This window comes from Paramormyrops kingsleyae, chromosome 10, assembly GCF_048594095.1.
Source record: "Paramormyrops kingsleyae isolate MSU_618 chromosome 10, PKINGS_0.4, whole genome shotgun sequence".
NCBI lineage: Eukaryota > Metazoa > Chordata > Actinopteri > Osteoglossiformes > Mormyridae > Paramormyrops > Paramormyrops kingsleyae.
Genome location: NC_132806.1, coordinates 12,387,995 through 12,406,813, shown reverse-complemented (window position 1 = coordinate 12,406,813; position 18,819 = coordinate 12,387,995). Strand labels below are relative to the sequence as shown.

The window sequence follows — 18,819 nt, the reverse complement described above, 5'->3', positions numbered from 1 at the left end:
TGGACCTCCACCACAAGTGTCCCACAGGCGCTGCACAGTTGCCGTGAAATCGCTCCAAGGCTAAAGGCTCACGGTCTGTGAATGATGCAGACCAAACGCAACTGTGATCTACACTGCAGGATGCAGTGAGTGCACGCTTACCTCACAGAGGTGATACCAGTGTCCCACATATCTAAACAGCTTACAGTTTCTCCCCATTTACACAGCTGGAGTTCTGGAGTTTAAGAGGTACCACAGCAAGGAAGAACAAGGACCAAAGGGTCTTTTGGTGTAAACCACCAGCCTGCAGAGCTGGGGAAGGTGCAGGGATGGTCGCCGCCTCGCTCCAGCGCGAATAAAATGCTCAGCAGCCGTTTTTGCTTTGCTTTGGATCAAAAGACATTTATTACATTTGCTTTTTCTTAAAAAAATGGTTTCTATGAAGGAAAGCTTGGCCAAACATTAAAACAAAAAAAAAGAAAGAAAAATGAAATGCATGAAAACACAGCGACAGAAAAGGGGGGCCGAGCCGCCCCGGCCTGGATCTTGTGGTGCTGGCGTGGGCGCTGCGAGGCACTGCCCCCCTCCCCCACAGCCCACACCTCCCCGTTTGCTTTCGCTACCAAGCAACGTACGTTTGACACGGCAGTCTGCAATACGGGCCACGACCACAGCATATTCCAATATAGCATGAAATGTGACAGCAAGTCGATATTTACACGTCTTATCCAGACATGTATGAGGCTCGACGGTCAACAAAAGAACCAGTCATTTTCCTCAGTGCTGACTCACCCCCCCCCCCCCCCCCACACCACCCCCCACCCTCACGAGGTGCTGCTGGCAATAAGAGTGAGGTCACTGCTGATGTTGTTTCCAAAGGCTACTCCAGACCCTGCCACCAATTTAGCACAAATTGAGATCTGGATCAATACAGGTTCACTCACACACGAGGGCCCTGCCACAGATCCTTACGATTAAAACGGCCGCGGCCTCGACAGGCTCCTCGTAACAGCTGACACACCGGATAAACACCTCCAGCTGCGATGGGGGCTGCACACGGAGCCAGGCATGCAGATGCACCCCATCCCCTTCTCGATTTAGCAGCTTTTAGCTTAAATTCCTCCAACTCACTCAAACCATCCCCTGCTGGCCACAAACAGTCATTACATGAGGTTCAGCACGAGGCCCCTAAGCAACTCAGTGGGGTGAACCTCTGGAAGGCTGGTAAATGGGGGGGGGGAGACGGGGAGGTTGCACAGCAGCTGAGGGGAGGGTCAAAAGCATGTTCAGGACACGTAAAATAATTACACACCACAGTCGATATTTACAGGGAATGCGAGAGGAAGAAAGGATGCATAGGAAAGAAAAAAATGACCCAAGTTCACAAAAAACAAAGCTCTGGATTTTCCATTCTTATCGAAAAAGTAAGAAAATTTTAAAACTCAGCTGATATTACATGGAATGCTAAAAAACGTTCAAACATTAAGGTTCAAACAAATCTCATTTACGTTAATATATTTTGTATATATTCCCTCACATCTGCATTCGTAAATTTTGATAAAACTGCCTTTTTGCATTTCTAAAAATAAATAAATACATTTCTGGCCTAAATGTTCTTCTCTATAGCATAGTTTAATATTTTAGGTTTCATTCTTTTTTCCATATAAACAATTTAAGGCTTACATACATAACTTCAAAAGCAGAAAATATCACTTTTTTATCAAAAATTTCTCTTGACATGGTATGCAGCTATATACACACATGGCTGTTACTGGATTGTCTCGAAGCATGGGGAATGCCCATTTCCATGGCAACTGAAAGCTATAAGGCCACAAGTAGCTGAAGTGAAGCTACGGATTTGTGATGCAGTGATTTCCTGGGGGGAGTCGGGTTCGAGGGATGGCTGAGGTCTGCGTGTCTCTTTCCCCCACAACACAGCAGCCTTTCCGATCGAAAATACTCTTCTTGAGTCTTACTACAACCGTTGCTGCAGTTCGTCTGCCCCACGTTTAGCTCTGGTCTCTTTGAATTTCATCTGGTTACATAATGCCTTTTTATTTCCCACCTCACAAGGACAGACATAGTGGGAGGGACAGGAAAAAAACAGACTCTTTTACTGTCCTTCCGCTGGATGACGAACGTGCATGGGATGCACTAGCCCCGTGACACTAATCTGAGAGCGGCCTTTGTGCTTGTTAGGTTACTGTCAGGAAGCTGGGCCTGCAGGCTGTCCGTGTAGCAGTGCGGGCAGAAACAGGACGTCCAGCTGACACATTGCGTGGGGTCCTCGGTACCTGCTTCTGTGATGGCTGTTTTCCAGGTAGGGCAGTGTGTCAGGGCTCAGCGACGGGGGCCCTGAGGGTTTGGGGATTCTTCCATCATGCATTGCATTAAAAATTAAAAAGAAATTGTAATCCCTTGCTGTTCAAATTTAGGCACATTTTTTCTGAGTAAACAAAAGTCCCGGGCCAAGTCTTGGCTCACAGTTTTGAGCAATGAATCTTGAATCCCCTGTTATGAGAGAGAGCCAACCTGATCACTTAAAAGTTAAAGCTGTTAGAGGATGGATTTCCTGTTTGTACACATCCAAAAGCGTCCTCTCTCCATGGGGCTGCAGGGTTCCTCTATGTCTCCACGGGCTCAGTTTTTACCTGAACCGGGATGAGGTGTACCTCTGACACATCCAGCACCTTTGTCTCCTCCAGTTCCTCTAGCTCCACCACGGGAGTCAGACCCTCACCCGGACTGCTGCTCGGCCCCTCGCCCTGCTCAGAGTGTCCATTCAGCGCCCCCTCCTGGCCGCCGCTGATAATGACCGTCCTGTGACCGCACTCGGCCTCCCGCTCCCCGTAGCTGATGCAGGCTGCGGGGTCGCTGTTCACCAGGGACTGCAGATACTGGGGGTCCAGCGCCTCCTCCTTCACCTGCAGACCGCGGAGCTCGCCGGGCTTCAGCACGGTGGCGATTACTGTGCCAGGCTGCTGAGTCACCACGGGCTGCCCTCCGGGGCTCAGGGTGACCAGGCGCGGGAGGCCGTTGCACTGGCCGGCGGTGCTGATGACCCCCCCACTGGAGGTACTTAAGCCGGTGACCAGCAGCTGCTGTGTTTGGAGGCAGTCGGACAGGCTGGCGGCGCTCGCGGTCAATCCGGCGGTCTGGAAGGTCAGCACATCCTTGCCCCCGGCCGTGGAGGAGGGCACGGTGTGCAGGATGACCCTCTGCGGGGAGCTGTGGCTGGAGTCGCTGTTGGCGAGCATGGTGGTCAGCGGCACTGTCTGCAGGGTGACCGTGCCCCCTCCCTGAGCCGTCGACGTAAGGACCACAGGGACCGTGGTGGGACCGTTCAGGGCTCTGTGACCGCGGGGAAACAGATGGGGGTGGGGGGGGGCATCAGTTGTAACTCAGAGAAACACAGCTGATGATGTTGCCCCATGAAATCCCATTTACAAATGACCTGTGCCAAGCTCATTGGCCCAGTTCCCAGATTAGCCGCGTGGCGTCATGAACCCAGACAATAACGGAAGCACAGCGCGGGACAACACTAAACAGCTCCTGTGCCAGACTGCTGAGCTCTGTGCCAGCTTAGTCTGAGGCAGGGAAACCATGAAGACTACAATTTACTCACCAGCCAGGGAAAAATAAGTGAGACGTCTAAAAACGCACTGAGAATTACTTCAAGCTCAGGGAAGATTAGCTTCATAATACAGCCGCCGTAGTACTTTAGCAGAGAGACCACTAGACCGAGAGACTATTGTTCTATCTGCAGACTGTGACAGCCTTTAATAACAGAGGTGGATGTCTTTGAGTAGGTGGTTATCATCTGACTTTCCAGGTCCAGTGAGTCTGAGGAACGGCAGGATTTATAAGTTTATGGGGCTATTTGCCTGTCATTACCACACCTCACAGGAACGTGTATGCGTAAACATGCCTGCAATGGTTTCCATATTTCCTACATTCATCTGCTGGTGTCACCCTCAGCGGCAGTGTTTACCACCATTCAAGCCACACATTCGTGTGAGGCCCCCTGTTGGCCACAAACAGTCACTACACTAAATATTAAATAAATACCTTTTTTTTATTATTATTATTTTGGAGATGCTGAATCAGCATGTTCTGCTAACCAGCTAGCTAGCTACCATCCTCTGACTCTATTTGTTAGCTATTTATTTAGTTCCTGAAATGCCTAAGGGGGCGGGGTTGAATTTTTGAATGGGGCCCCAGTTATAACAAACCTGTCCCTGGTCACCCTATGAATCGGAAGGCGGGACACATGGCGTGGAAGGACGACCATGGGCGTCTCACCTTATGGTGTGTGAAGGAGTGGGGCCCTCCAAGGACTGGCCTGATGGCAGCATGTGGACCGCCTGGAGCAGCTGCCCGGACGGCTTCTCCACCACGCCCGGGTACACCACGGCGGGGCTGGCTTCCCGTTTCACGGGTTTCATGAGCGCCGAGCCCTTTCCAGACCGGGACGCCCCACGGGACAGGCCTCTCGACGGGGGAGCGGAGTCCAGACATTGGTCATCTTCGTCGTCGATCACCACCAGGTCCGACGGCATCTCCTTGAACTGGTACACCAGACGCTGGCCCTCCACCTTGGCCAGAATGCCCCTCTGGTAGTAATACCTGCATGAAGGTGGGTGACATCGCCGTCATAGTGGCCCCTTTCCAACACTGTAAAGCTAAAGGGTAACACAAGCCAGCAGACATTCCTACCTGAGAGCCCTTCCCATGGTCTCATAGTTCATGTCTGGCTTATTCTTGTGCTTCCCCCAGAGTTTGGACACAGCCTTGGAGTCCACGAGTTTAAAGATGCCCTTCTCCCTCTCCGTCCACTTGATGTACTTGGGGCAGGTGTTTTTGTCTTGCAGTAGGGCGAGCAGAAACTCCCATAGGTAGATGGTGTTGCCTGGGTTGAGGGGGAGGGAAGACATACTTGCTTATTAATGACTCTCATACCCTCAACTAGGACACCTTGTAAAAACTTAACTACCAACCATAAGTCATCCTCTATTACAGGTTTTATTTAAGAAACGAAAATAACACTGAGGTACAATTACAGCATTGGCCGTCATAACTCAAGCTAATCGATCTGGCCGGCCGGACGAGCCCCCGGCCGCACGCGGCCCGCTGACGGGCGACTACGTGGCTCTGGCAGTAGATTCGTCTTCTTTGACAGCCGGGCAAGCAGTCCGGCTGCAAGTGGTTAAAACAGAAACGCTGCCAGCGGCCACGCGCGGCCCAGCTGCCGCGGCAGGGTGATGGATACGGTGCAGGGAGCGCTCCCCCCTGCAACGAGCGGGGGGCGAACGAGGACCAGGGAGGGCGTGGGGAGGGGGAGCAGGCCCTGCAGCCAGCAATCAGTTGTGCGTCCCCAGCAAGCACAGCGCGTCGAGGGCCCGCCATCAATTACCTGACCCTGAGACCGGCCCCACCGGACAGAGAGCGGCTTCCTATTCTATCCCAGCAGAGGAGGCGAGGGAGGAGGTGAATGGAGGAGGCCGACCAAGTCCCACCCCCTCGGACCCCGAATGCCAGCTCACCTTTTCCCTCCTTGCTCCTCTTCTTCAGCGGCAGGCTGGGGGTGGAGATAGGGGAGCAGGAGCGTGTTGCCCGGGGTTTGCGAACCGCTGGAGCGATAAGACGGGGGGGTGGGGGAGCCCTGGTTTAGCTCTCAAAGTGGGTCAACAAAACTTAATTAAAATTTAATTCAAACACTGTTCGCTAAATGACACGTAAAATAAGGATTTGGCATTTACTTCATATACAATACTAATAAGCGGCTACAAATATTTATTTTTCTTCGTTTAATCTAATTCACAGATGGATCAGCCTTGGAATAGGAGGGAGGGACACGTGTAGGATAAAAACAGACATTAGGGCTACAATGGGAGTGTTGCATGACCAGAATAAATCTGCCGATGGTGATATGACACTGCCCCCTGCTGGTGGAGGTGGGACTGCATGTACCTTTGTGCTTTTTTTGTGGCTTGGTGGGATTCTTGCGTGGGGTCTCATCCATCGACGATTCCTCATCCAGTGACATGTCTATGTTGCTGCCAGACAGCTGCTCTGCTCGCAGTGATATGTAGCTGAGTTCAGGTTCCAAAAGGTTGTTGTAGGTGTTGACTAGACAGTGTCAAAACAAATTGATATTATTCGTTGTTGCTCATATGGTAATCAAAAGCTGTTCTTTTTTGCATTTATTTTCCAGCATTATATTTCATATATTTATTCAGCCAGAAGTCCTGGCTACCATGTGACCATCTCTTGGTTACAGTATATCCTATGCATATGTCCTAATATCCGTTCGTCACCCTGGTAGATCTGTGGATTAATAGTCAGGGTCGGGGGCGGGGGGGGGGACTACGCTTATGATTGGGGGGGGTCCTCATGGAGCTTGACCAGTACCCTGACTAAATACGAACTGCTGCTCCCTCCACACCCCGCCCAGCTGCTGATCTTACTCATGCGCTGCTCGTCCAAGATGTTGTTGGGCGACTCCATGTTCAGCAGGGCTTCCGCTGCCTCCACAGTCTCCATGCTGTCCCCAGGGTCCGAGCCTGAAGGTCGAGCTGTGCGGACAGACAGGATGGTCGATCAGCACGCCTAAGAATGTCTGCCTCGCATCTACGGCAAGCGTATCCTCATACTTGGCTGGAGGGATCCCTGTCACCAATCAGAGTGAGGCCAACCAGAGCCCCGCCCCCTTACCGGACAGCACGACGTCACCAGGCATGATCTGCTCCTCGGCCACGTCCAGGGGAGGGTCGGCGATGATGCCGTTGGGCACCTCTTCCGACTCCAGCCCAGAGTACACCTGCATGAGGTCTGTGGCGGGCACCTGCTCCACGATGACCGCAGGGAACACGGACGGGTCATCCAGCTGGGGGGAGGAGCCAGAGCAGCATTACGGAACAGAGCCCCCGGGCTATAGGCCGGCGGCACCAGGGCCACCAGGAATCACACCGTCACACTCAGCGCTTCAGAGGGGCCTCCTGAGTGCCCTGCTGCCCCATACCCTCCGAGATGATCAGCATCACAGGAAACGTTACTGAAGTTCATCACGGCATCACTGAAAGCGTTCTGACATGAACACATATTAGCCAACAGCTGCCATTCATCTGCTGGTTGTGTAATGACGCGCAATGCAGCAGTTACGCGACGTTAAAAGGGACAGTTGTGGGCAATGTCCAGAAGATGGCAGCATATTCGCTGCTTTTGCCTAGGTGACAAACCTAGAGGGCCAGCATAAACTTTACCAGTGTAGTTTATCTAATATATTTTCACCAGTTTGTTGGGCAGACGCCAGCTCTGGTTACTTAATTAATCACCTGATCCCAGCTGATAAACACGGATAATACACTGTCTTTACATACTGATATTTACTTCAGTAATTATCACACAGCCCTGAATAAGGTCTATCTAGAGCTACCATCGTCCGACTCTACTCACTAGCTATTTACTTCGTTTTTCAAACATCTGAACATCTGAGGGGGGAAAGGGGGGGGCAAAGTGCCTTTTTGAATGGGGCTCCAGAAGTCATAAAATGGCAAGCCACCTGATGGGCAACATGCAATGACGAGAACCTGAGACAGTCACACAGCAGAGGCCATCTTACTATACTCGCGTTAGTATAAATCCTTGCGTCATCCCCTGCTTCATAACATACTTCCACTGAAACACAGTGTTAGGCTCATACTGCCTCTCGCCAATAATGGCAAGGGGGCAAAAAACTTTTCAGCAGTTGTACGTTTATGGAATAAAGGTTAGCATTAACCGTGTGTGATACAAACACGATAAAGACTGTGTCCTCGGGGGGAGCACTGAATTCCTCACATAATTACATGGTAAACGTGACAGGGAGAGATGTAGTTTTTCTCGTTAGCTGTTCTGCGAGCTCTATTGTACGGTATCTTCGTTAGGGAAACAACAGATAATCTTGGGGAATTTGGACCTCCTAGTTCCCTGTCCTGGTTCTGAGAATAACAGGCCCTCATACGCACCTCCCTGTTCCTCTTTGCCTGCTCACTGGAGCCCCTGGCCCAACTCTTCAGATGCAAAACAAAACAATAAACCGACACAGAAAATATTAGGAAGTACAGATAAATGTAGATAAGACCGTAGAGAACCAGAGTCTCGGTCATACAGGAGAAAGCGTGGGATGGTCTGTATAAAGGAGCTGGTGGAGAAGGCAGGGCAATCAGCTCCTGTTTCTGGCCCGTAATAGAAGATCAGAGACTGAGCTACATGTCTTTTCAGTGGAGTTAAGTACTGGCTTCAAAAACTCAGCATCTAAAATTCTCTGTACTATCGGACCATCCTGTGGAGGTTCTGCATCCTGAAGACACTCGCAGGAAAAAAAGAAGAACCTTTTTCTAAATGACAGCCATCAGACGGAGCAGGTTTGCACCTCAATGCAATGAGCTATCGGATCTATAATTAACAGCTGCTTTGGGACGCCTGACATTCAGGGGTGCGATCCTCTCTCGAATAAACGAGTGGGCACTGGACAGGATCGAGTGGAACGCGATGAGTTTATCCCAACAAAAGGCTTTGTTCAAATGCAGGGAGCCGTCTTCCCCGAACTGTGACAGGTTTGTCAGGTTAGACCAGGGAGGTGAAGGCGAGCAAAGGGCGGGGCGGGGCAGGGACGGCGTCAACCTGTCCAGCCAGAAACACGCTCGCGAGCCGGCTGTACAGGATGGAGGCGGCAGGCGCCTGCGAGTGCAGAGCAGGCACCTGCGCTCACGGACGCAGACGCAGATGTACAAAACAAACAGCGAACAAAAGCACCCAACACAAACATATTCACGCTCATCTCGGCTTGCGCTTTCCTAGACCGACACCCTGTCTGGCTGGTTCTTCCTGAGCTCTCACCCTCCCCCCCATAAAATCTTGGTGAAGGGAAGCAAACACCCCAGTCGGTTGAACATTCAAGCCAATCCCAGGAGCATTTCGGTAATCGCAGCCAGGAGTTTAAACCTCTACAGAAGGCCTGTCCAGCCTCTGCTCTTACCGTGGACGTATATCAAGGCTAACAATGTCCAATTTAGTACAAAAGTAAAGGAGAAAAAGAATATCCGACTTTTAAAAGGCAAACTGTACCTGGTGGATTTCATCCATTCCGTTGCTGGCAAAGTCAAAAACTAAGTCATTGTGCTGGACTACAGTTGTCATGGCGAAAAGGGTGTAGGAAAAAAAAAAGCAGAGAGAGAGGGCCTCCCCCCTCGAAGAGTGTTCAGCAGAACCAGGAACCGTCACAGAGGAACAGAGCAGTGAAGGTTTGGTAGTTTCCAAACAAAGAGGGGAACCAATGGGGCAGCCTGGTTCCTTTTCGAGTCCCTGGACCTGTCAGGCTTTTCTCGTTTATGTTGGAGGGTCGGCGACTTTTTACACGACAGCCGAAAGATGAGGAGTCTGTCGGTGTGCTGAGTCACTGGTGAGGTCAGGCCGCTGGCTTCAGCATGAAGTTCCTCTGTGTTTCAAACCTGCTGAGAAAGGAGATGGAAAAGGTTGCTTTTAGGAAAAACACCTAGTTGAGTGTCTTTGGCTGATTTATTCTGAGAATTAACCCTGGGAAAAAACCCACTCTGTGGGGGAGTGCCAGTCACACTCAACAAAAACAGTGCCTCAGACGCAAGCCTTGCTATACTGCTCTTACTTCTGGTGCTCAAAATACCCAAATGCCACAATGGTTATGGGAAATTTTACAGCACCCTCTCTCCCTTTCAATTTTTATACCCCTTTTTTCCATCAAAATAACAAAAAAAGTTGTTTATGTATCTGAAAGAACATGCCACAAGCATTTATTTCAGAAAGAGAGGGGAAAAAAAGCGTGATTACAGCACAGGTTTTAATGCGTTTCTGATTACTAATAACAAGTCACGTGTCCCTGAACGCGCAACGTTAAGGTGAAAGAAGAGAGGGCAGAGGCCGGTTTTCCCAGTCATGGTGTTCATGGCTAACAGGCTAATGGCCCAGCATAGATTGAAGGTGTACTGGACTGGAGGAAAATGCTAATCTGCGCCTCAAGTTGTTCCTAAACAAAGAGGTGTTAGGGTATAACTATGTTGGCGGCACGATCCTCCTCCGATGGGGGAGTGAAGGGGGTGGCAGATGAAAGGGGGGACATACGGGTACATCTTGGCTTTTCATGAAACTGGGTGCGGCCCTTTTCGCCGATATGGCTGTTCTGCAAACGAGCCTGCATTCCAGGTTGGACTGTGTCGGGGGGGGGGGGCGGTTTGCTGGTGGCCGGGTGGTGGGGGGGATTGGGCGGGAGCCGGGCATGGAATGGAGGGGGCGGCCAGCCAGGCACATCTACGGCTTCCTTTTCCCTGCAGCGTGAGGGCTTCGGCTTTTGAAGGGCCTCCCAGAAGAGAAGTGGGTGGGTCGCGCTTCCATTACGCAACGCTGGGCCATTCCCAGAGAGCCGTCACCATGCCCACAGACCCCGAGGCCAGGGACAAACATCTGGAGCAGCTATGCGGATCCCAGCCCCTGCCCTCCTCCACACTCTCCGCCTGCTTCTGGGTCCTCTCCCTGAACCAGTGCTGTATTTGAAGGACCTTGATCTCCTCCAAGCACACGGAGAGCCCTCTGAGGACATGGCTGGTATGACACCCACCTGTCACTTGATACTTCTGCTACACCAGCCTATAAAGTGCATCCATTCATACTACACTAAACAAGCGCTTCCTCTGGCCCTGTGCTCTGAGAAAGCACACAGTTTTAAGTTGAACATTGACATTCTTCTGCAGAAAAACAAGACCTTTCCCTTTCATTTCCCAGCTCCAAATAAGGAAAATTTAATAGCACTTGGTCCCTATCAGGTCCCTATAAGCGCACACACAGCACAGGGACTGAATTTGCAGAGGGTGGATGACTAGCATGTCACAACTCTCTAATCACTCGCTTCTGCCTGTTCAGCCAATAGCGAACATATGATCGCACATACAGGTGTGATTGGACACTTGGCTTCACCATTCTGATCACATGGACCACGCTGAAATCACAAACTTTCACCACATTGGAGAAATGGCAGTTCTGTGGGGTGTGCTTGGGAAGTTCACCCAAGTAAATAGGTAAACACAGAGTCACCGTGCCCTCACGAAGAGAGAAATATGGGGATCGGTTTTTTGTTTTTTAAAGAACCAAAAAGTACTAAGCAGTAATTGCTGATCAGTGTGCTCACAAGACACAATTACTGAAGAAAGACAATGTAATTGTGTTAAATTACCTTTTTTATATCGCTTCATAATCTAACCGAGAATTCCCGTTGAGAGTCTTCCCCTTGGGTGTAACAGAAGGGCTCTCCCTGAGACTTCAACCTAAAACATTTCAGGAACGAGTATGACTGCTTAAGCACCTGACTATCCACTGCACCATTCAGAATAACCAAAAGGCAGGCCGGCAAGAGTCTTTTGTGTTTTTTTAACCTTCTCTTCCAGTAACAAATAGTGAGATCATGGGCTAAGTGGTGTCAGCACTTTTTAAGGGAGAGAGTGCTCTCAAAATAGCTCTTGATCTAATGACTGCATGAAGGAGGAAAGGAGCAGAGGACTCCTTCCCGGCATGCTGTGGCATTCCTGCTATTCCTCAGTACGTTCATTTTCCTCAGGCGGAACCGGCGGGGATGGACACAGGAGGCTGAGCATTCCTGGGCCTTTTCTTTGTTCTTAGGTTATATGGGAGGCAACACAGCTCCTGATTTACAGGGAAACAGCACTTAGCTAAACTATTAGCCACACCGTAAGCTAAAGCCCAAGAGGAACTGGAAACCACTTAGTGTCGATGCTCAAAAACAAAAACACAAAGACAGCGTCCTCACGACGGTCATGCAGAATCAGCTGCCACTTGCTGTCTAGCCGCGGTCTTGTGACTCCTCGTGTTCAGCGGCTCTGCGATGCACCGCCGGCTCCATGCCTGGTCGTTATGATCAGTCCGGTATATCACCAGCTCCCGGAGTGTTGCCTCTGATGGGCGTTTAAAATGGCTAAAAATCAAAACAAGCTTGTGTGCTTGTCAGGAGGCGGAAGAAATAGATTACATTTGGCTAGGTCATCTTACCCCCCCCCCCCATTATATATCATACCACTCAGATATGCCACATCTTTCGTAATACGATATGCCAGAAAGGACCACAAATAAAACAGGCCACTCTAATGCCTGCTGATTTACATTGGCTCAAATGAGCATCATTCATTTACAGGCCATTATCTGGGGACTTCTGAAAGCAGCCATAGAATCCCATCTGTAGGCAGCAGTAAAAACCACACTTCATTACTCATGGACTACCTAAATATTGACACGACTTTAATGAGAGACTACATCTAGCCATCCAGAGACCCGGAAGTCTACGAAGGACCAGGTTCTCCTCCAAACCAAATGCCCATGTGGAATTTTCACATTTGCTTGGAGTTTCCGTCTAAAGAAGCTAATAAGTTTTATTAAGAATCCCAAAGACCATTGGGCATAAATCAGTGAGTCTTGCACCCATCTGCTATGTTTGAGGTACTAAGATTCTACCTATAAAAGAAAGACGTTTAGGGCACGATTCTGGTTGTGAGAAACCTCCGAAGAGCTCGGGCTGTATGAGTACAATTAACCTCATGGTGTAGCGGGATGCCAAAGAAACGCTGACTGAAAGCAGAAGGAGTAACGTGCGAAAGGAAGGGAAAGCTGCCAGCAGAGAGCTACGGCACAGCTGCCGACGAAGGCCGGAGCCAGCAGGAGGACAGGCGGCATTTACGCCTCGACTGAACTTCACGGGTCTCGTCCTTCTCCGTTCTGAAGCTGGTGGGGTAGGGTTGGGGGGGGGAGTGGGTTAGGGCATGCCGGGCTGAGAGAGCAGACTCAGCCCATCTGAGACACGCCCGCACACCCAGGTAAGCAGCTACCGCGGGCGATGTCACCCAAAGCGACGGACATAGGCTCACATTTACTTGATTGAGGGATGCTCTCAAGGTCACCACCCGAAAATGAAATACCTCTGTCTGAAACTCATGTGTACAACTTTACAGTATTTTAACTATGTTTTCCTGTCTTGTGTCCATGTTACATCACGTCATGTTTTAATGTCCTAAATAATTATATTCTATTTATTATGGTTTCCTTGCACTGCGACCAATGAGACAGACATTTCAGCTCAGTGCGTGAGCTGTGCATCATATAGCTGAAGATGGCTTTGTATTGGTACTTCAAACGACACAACACCAGTACACCGCATGGTCCCCTGCCACTAACTAAGGTTTCCCTTCCTACGCAAGGCTAACGAGTTTAATCAGGAAACTCTTGATGTCTGAGCATGAAGAAACAGAGGAACTATCTAGAACTCAGCCAAACACTAACTGTCCTTTTGTTACATCACCACCTGTACGCTTTTATACAGTTCAGCCCTCACACACGAACTGAAAAGCGGAGCCCTGGATTCTTCGGCAAAAAAAAAAAAACTAAAAACCACCATCTTCGGTAAAATGTCAGCGCTTTCTGTCAACGTCGAGAGCTTAGTCCGCCACCTTATCAAAGTTAAGCAGGCCTGTTTGCTGCAAGTTCAGAAAAAAGGAAGACAAAAATAAAACAGAAATACAAAATTGGGGGGAGCCACAAAGTGACCTGTGAATCCAGCGCTCACAGGAAATGCATCACAGAGCCACCGTTTCTGTGACTTCCTGACTGTTAGACCACAGCCAGCCAGCACTTCTCTCTTCTACAGCAACAGTGGAAACTCTCGCCCTCCCTCCCTCCCTCTTTCTTTTCTTTTCTCTCTCAGTCACATGCACCCCCCCCCTCAACTCCCCAGAACTGCATCACAGGATGGATTTCACTTTTTTCCTCATTCACCTGCCTTGACATTATTCAGCCTCTTTTGTTGGACAAACATTTCGGTGAGACTGAAGAGGCTGACTGATAATTTTTTTTTTTTTTTAAATCAACTTCAAATAACCGTTAGAAAAAGGAAGCATCATCCATATAAAATGCTTATAACATCCATCATCAATTATTCAGTACAGGGTCATGGGTAGGGGGGTGGGCTTGTAGACCAGGCAGCACTGCGCACAAGGCTGGGGAACATTCTGGACAGGAAGACGGAGGAATCATAACAAAACACGTTACATATAAAATGGGGAAAAGTGAAACATATATTGCAATGAACTAGCCTCTGACACAGTGTAAGATCAGGCTACCCTGCATGGCGCTGCTGAATAGGTACAGACACACCGTGAGATCACACCCACAGTATTCACAAGGCCCCCAGCCCCTCCCAGACCCGCTTCCTGTTTGAGAGACAGAGATGCTGATCCCGTCATCGCAATCAACCACCCCCCCCCCTCACCCCCCGCGCATACACACCCCTCTGTCGTGGTTTTCACTGCAGTTCTCAGAAGCGCCAGAATAAGTTCCTGCAACATCTCTGCTTAGTGTTTATCTCCAAAGTGAATTTTCAGCGGTCAGTCTATATCGAGAGATACCATACAACTGCAGGCTGCTTCCGGTAAATGTAGTACTCTAAGAATCTGCTGAAATGCACAAGTCAGATGCGAGGAGTTCACAACACCCAGCCCGTAACGGACAGCCAGAGCCAGCTGATGGGGAAACGAAAGACCGTGGGACCAGAAGGCTCAGCTCACTTCCTTTCTCCAGCAAATGACACCCCCCCCCCCCCCCCCACCGCCCTCCCCGCCTTTGCCCAGACTTATCTAGAGACACAGCAGGAGAAGATGCCAGCAATGAATGGATATTAATATGCATACATCAGCTTTGACCAAGGGCCATGTCAGCGACATGTTCCCCCCCCCCCCCACCACCACCTCTACCATGCGGTGACTGGCCACACTCTCAAGATAGGAAGAGCTAATCAGATTGTGAAAACAGGACAGGAAATTGCTCAGAAAGACTCAACAAAAAGCAATACCCAGAACCACATGCACACAAACACCTTTCTACAAATGGAGCCGGTGGTCTGCGATGTCCCCAGCTGTCACAAACCTGCCATCAAGCCAAAACGGACACGGGCGCCTCATGGTCACATGCAAACCTCCCTCCGATGTCGCCTTCACCTGCTTCATCCGGCTGTTCCAGCCACCCAATTACACCCTAGTGGCGGAAAGATTCGTCATGCTAATGTGCACCAGCAGGAAACTCAGTGTAGGCTGCAGAGCGCCTGGCTGGTTCAGTACAAAAACAATGAACTCTGCAGTCATGCCATACAATGAACACCACCCCTGGTAATACCCTCAGAAAAGGCAAATATTAAAGAAGGCCTAAGATATGCTGTGGCACAGGTATGGACCCTGATGAAACCGTAACACCTTGCCAGGGATTGGGCCTGAGACCTCATGAGCTTCTTAAGGCCTAAGTCACAGGATTTGACCTGGGCTATCTACACAGCAGAAAAGAAGCATACAAGTCCAACAGAGTTTGACGGAACGAGACCTCGTTACTAAATGTAAGATCCTTGCAGCGCTCTGAAAATATGTACGTGGCCACCTCCTCAAGACTGGGCAAATCCCAGCTCCCTGGAATACTTCAAATGCTTTGGTTTGAAGACAGCCGTGTTGTTTTGGCTGCTGGGATGAGCTTGATCTGGTGCAAGACCAGACTGGAAGAAGGCAGCTCATTCAGCTCCATCCCATATCTGACTCTCGAGAAACTCCTTGGCTCCCTGTCAGAGGCTGCTCCATGCTCAAGGAGCCATAAAAACACAACGGCACAATAATCAGGGACTGCTTTTTTCCCCCCCATGCTTTACAAACCGATTGTTACACATTTCAGGATCTTGCGCCAACATAGAGGCACGACCAATGTGGCAGATTTTTATCGTTGAAGAAGTCGTTTACAGAGTACGAAACATTATTACCACAGTAATAAAGTCCACACCATCTGAAAGAAGAAATACTTCAAATGTGTCTTTCCAGTATAGATACTACAGGAATCAAACAACAAACATACATAATGTTCAGGTAGTATTATTTTGGTGCTTCTTAAAGCAGTATCAATTTTGACAGCTGGATATTCCACCAGAGTAATTAATTAGAAGTACAAGGTTTAAGGATCCGGCAGTAAGAGCCATCTCCAGGTCCACCTCTTTCACTCCCCCTGTCATGTTTTGCTTTATAACGAAAGTGAGTCTCAACAGCACATTGACTGAGAGAAGCGTCGGGTCACACAATATCCCTTAATAAGTAACATTTGAATGCACGTCACCATGGCAATGCTAATTACCAATTCCTCGTATTACCGGCAGGCACTGCTGAAACACGCACTATGACTGCTCTCTGCTTGGTTCTGGCTTTTCCTGCTGAGCAGCACTTACCGCCCCCGTCCCCCCCCCCTGTCCCCCCACCGTCAGCCCAGCCCCCATCCCAAGTCATCCAGCCCAGATGCAAAAGCCTGTTTACACTCATTCCCCCGATGACATGTCTGAGCATGGGCTGGCTGCGCAACACAAGCCCCGAATTCACGCAGCCATGCATAGTAACCTCTCAGACACTGGAAACCCAAGCGAACCGAAGCTCTCTTCGTGATTTTGGCTCCCGGACGAGGTCCACCGTGCCTCGAGTGACGGACTGGCGGCTCTAACCAATTTACTATCACCAACAACGCTGGTAAACTGTACTTGTGCAGTGAAGATGCAATTAAAACAAACTGTCTTTTCCAAGTATCAGAAGGATTAGAAGGATTCACCGGCAGCCCCCGGCATGCGTCTGGTAGCCACACTCTAATGGGAGAATGATCTAAGCCATTATCCTGCCAAAAGCCAAGCCCTAAGTGGTCAACCAAGGCGGACCATACACAAGACGGTCTGTGCATGGACCTCAGTGCCGACTCCACATTCAGAAAAAGGACATTACTTACTCTTCAGCATGCAGCAACACTGAAGCATCCAATCGCTGTGACAGACAGCATTTTTACTGAGTTTAGTTAACGTGGGCTTGTCTTTCATTCTTAGACAATTCTAAAGATAGCAGAAGTCAGTGAGAAGAGTTAAGTCGTCCTAAGAACACCAATTGCAGATCAACACCGATGCAATCATCTAGAAAGATGTTGTAACTAAAACTCAAGACAACACTATTAGCAAAGAGGTAGCAACAGAACAGTGAATAAGCCTCGAAATCACCTGGTCAGACTCCCAACATAGAAATCATTCCCATCAAAGAGGAGCTTTGCTGTAAACAGTGACTCAACCATTATTTAACCATGTTTTACAATGTGCTGGGACTATTCAGACCACTGGCTCATCCAACTCTTCTTCAGTCTGCTTTCGAAAAGAGTGACACACTTGGTTTCAAGGTAAATTTTGTGCAATGAAACACATACCTACAGTAAAAGGCAAGGCTAGGATATCACCGTCTTCATTTCATATGAGGGCTTAACATGACATTTGCTGTCATCATCACATGGTGCAATTCCAGGCTAGTGAGAGGTCTGTGTTGATGGCAGGACATCTACACCTGGGTGCCAGACGTGCCGGAAAATGTCAGAATGACAGATTCATTCATGTTCGGCTGGGGAACATCTCAGCCTCCTGACAAAAAGTCAGCATCCCTGTGCCCTGCAGCTGTGTCAATGAACCAGAAACCATCAAATCACCACCAATTGGGCTAAAGGTCAGGTGATCATGACATAAGGACACATTCAATAAAGCTGGTTGTCCCATGACATCGGTACATTATGAATACCACAATCAGAGCTTGTTCCATTAGAATAAAAAAGAATTTTGAGCAAATCACAACATTCCCCAGTGTATATCGCAGAAGCCACTATCATGGTGGGTCAGTCGTCTCATACGAACCCCTCCTGGTTAGATCATTGGTTCCCATTGGATGATCCCAAGCAGTGACAGATGACATGCAATCTCACTGACCTGAAGCCTCATTTATCACAGATTTCTCCCTTTGCAACCTTAAACCAACAAGAAATAGGAGGAATATTGCTAACGTTCCAAAAGCCGACATTAAGTGAAGGTCCTCGGAGATCCTGCTACCATCAGTAGGCCTATATTAGCGGTAGAAGACATGGCCAATGCAATCCGACGCTGCTCCTGTTTCTGTCTCCTGCTGCTAGCCAACGGTCATGTGACTCCCTTCAGAGCAAATGACAAGGACACCTCTCTGCCAGAGAGTCTTACTGGGTGCTGGGAGGCAGCAAAAACATGGACTGTTTATGGGTCCTTGAGACACCGGCCTGGGAAACGCTGACCTAGACCACCGACGCCATGTCACATGTCCAGGTACTTCCATGGTGCAGGGTAAACATACATGTCCTCTGGGGTTACTGTACCTGGGGGTCTCATTTGCTCCTGCTTGCATGGAAGTAAATCTAGCATAGGTGAGAAGTGCTTAGAAAAACATGAAATATTACAGTTAAAATATTTCTGCCCTGCAATGTTCTTCCCAGCTACAGTGAGAAAGAGCAAAATGGCAGTGTGGCCTCAGAGAATCACTGCTTCATCAGATGGAAATAATAATCTAAAATACCCCAGTAAGGTTAGATACTGCAGCTACATGACTTACACCACATCTAATGCACAGTCATTCTGATCTGTCGCCTATGGAACCTGAGCCTTAAGTCTATAAAACAGGTGAAACAAACCGATCTGATCAGCTGGACTTCGTTTGGCAGATCATGCCTACAGTTTAGAGAGCACAAGGCCACTACAACCAGGGTCCTTGGAGGAGGAGTCTGTCTGAAAATGCCCCCAAGGTCCTGGGCAAATCGTAGACAAACAAGGAGTGGCTGTCGCCAGGCAACAGTGTTCTGGAGAAACGTTTGTCAAGCACGTTCAGGCGATACGGCAAACGCCCAACGGGCCGACTTTCAGGGCTGTAAATTTGC

At 49.3% G+C, this 18,819-nt stretch overlaps 1 protein-coding gene across 4 annotated transcripts in view; it reads right to left on the bottom strand.

Annotated features, from left to right (window-relative positions):
• Window positions 1-353: 353 nt before the first annotated feature.
• The window catches only part of LOC111835029 (ETS-related transcription factor Elf-1-like), a 37,979-nt gene continuing 19,513 nt past the window's right edge, over window positions 354-18,819 (bottom strand). For 2 of the 4 annotated variants that reach the window (XM_023794921.2, XM_023794919.2), the window contains exons 2-9: window positions 9,088-9,473; window positions 6,694-6,865; window positions 6,447-6,554; window positions 5,950-6,108; window positions 5,523-5,609; window positions 4,696-4,888; window positions 4,282-4,605; window positions 354-3,330 (exon numbers count right to left, since the gene is read on the bottom strand). In XM_023794921.2, the coding sequence (XP_023650689.1) occupies window positions 2,604-3,330; window positions 4,282-4,605; window positions 4,696-4,888; window positions 5,523-5,609; window positions 5,950-6,108; window positions 6,447-6,554; window positions 6,694-6,865; window positions 9,088-9,159 (1,842 nt within the window). In that variant the 5' untranslated portion in view covers window positions 9,160-9,473 and the 3' untranslated portion in view covers window positions 354-2,603. The remainder of the gene's footprint in view (window positions 3,331-4,281; window positions 4,606-4,695; window positions 4,889-5,522; window positions 5,610-5,949; window positions 6,109-6,446; window positions 6,555-6,693; window positions 6,866-9,087; window positions 9,474-18,819) is intronic. The other 2 variants (XM_023794922.2, XM_023794920.2) reach the window with 1 other exon arrangement.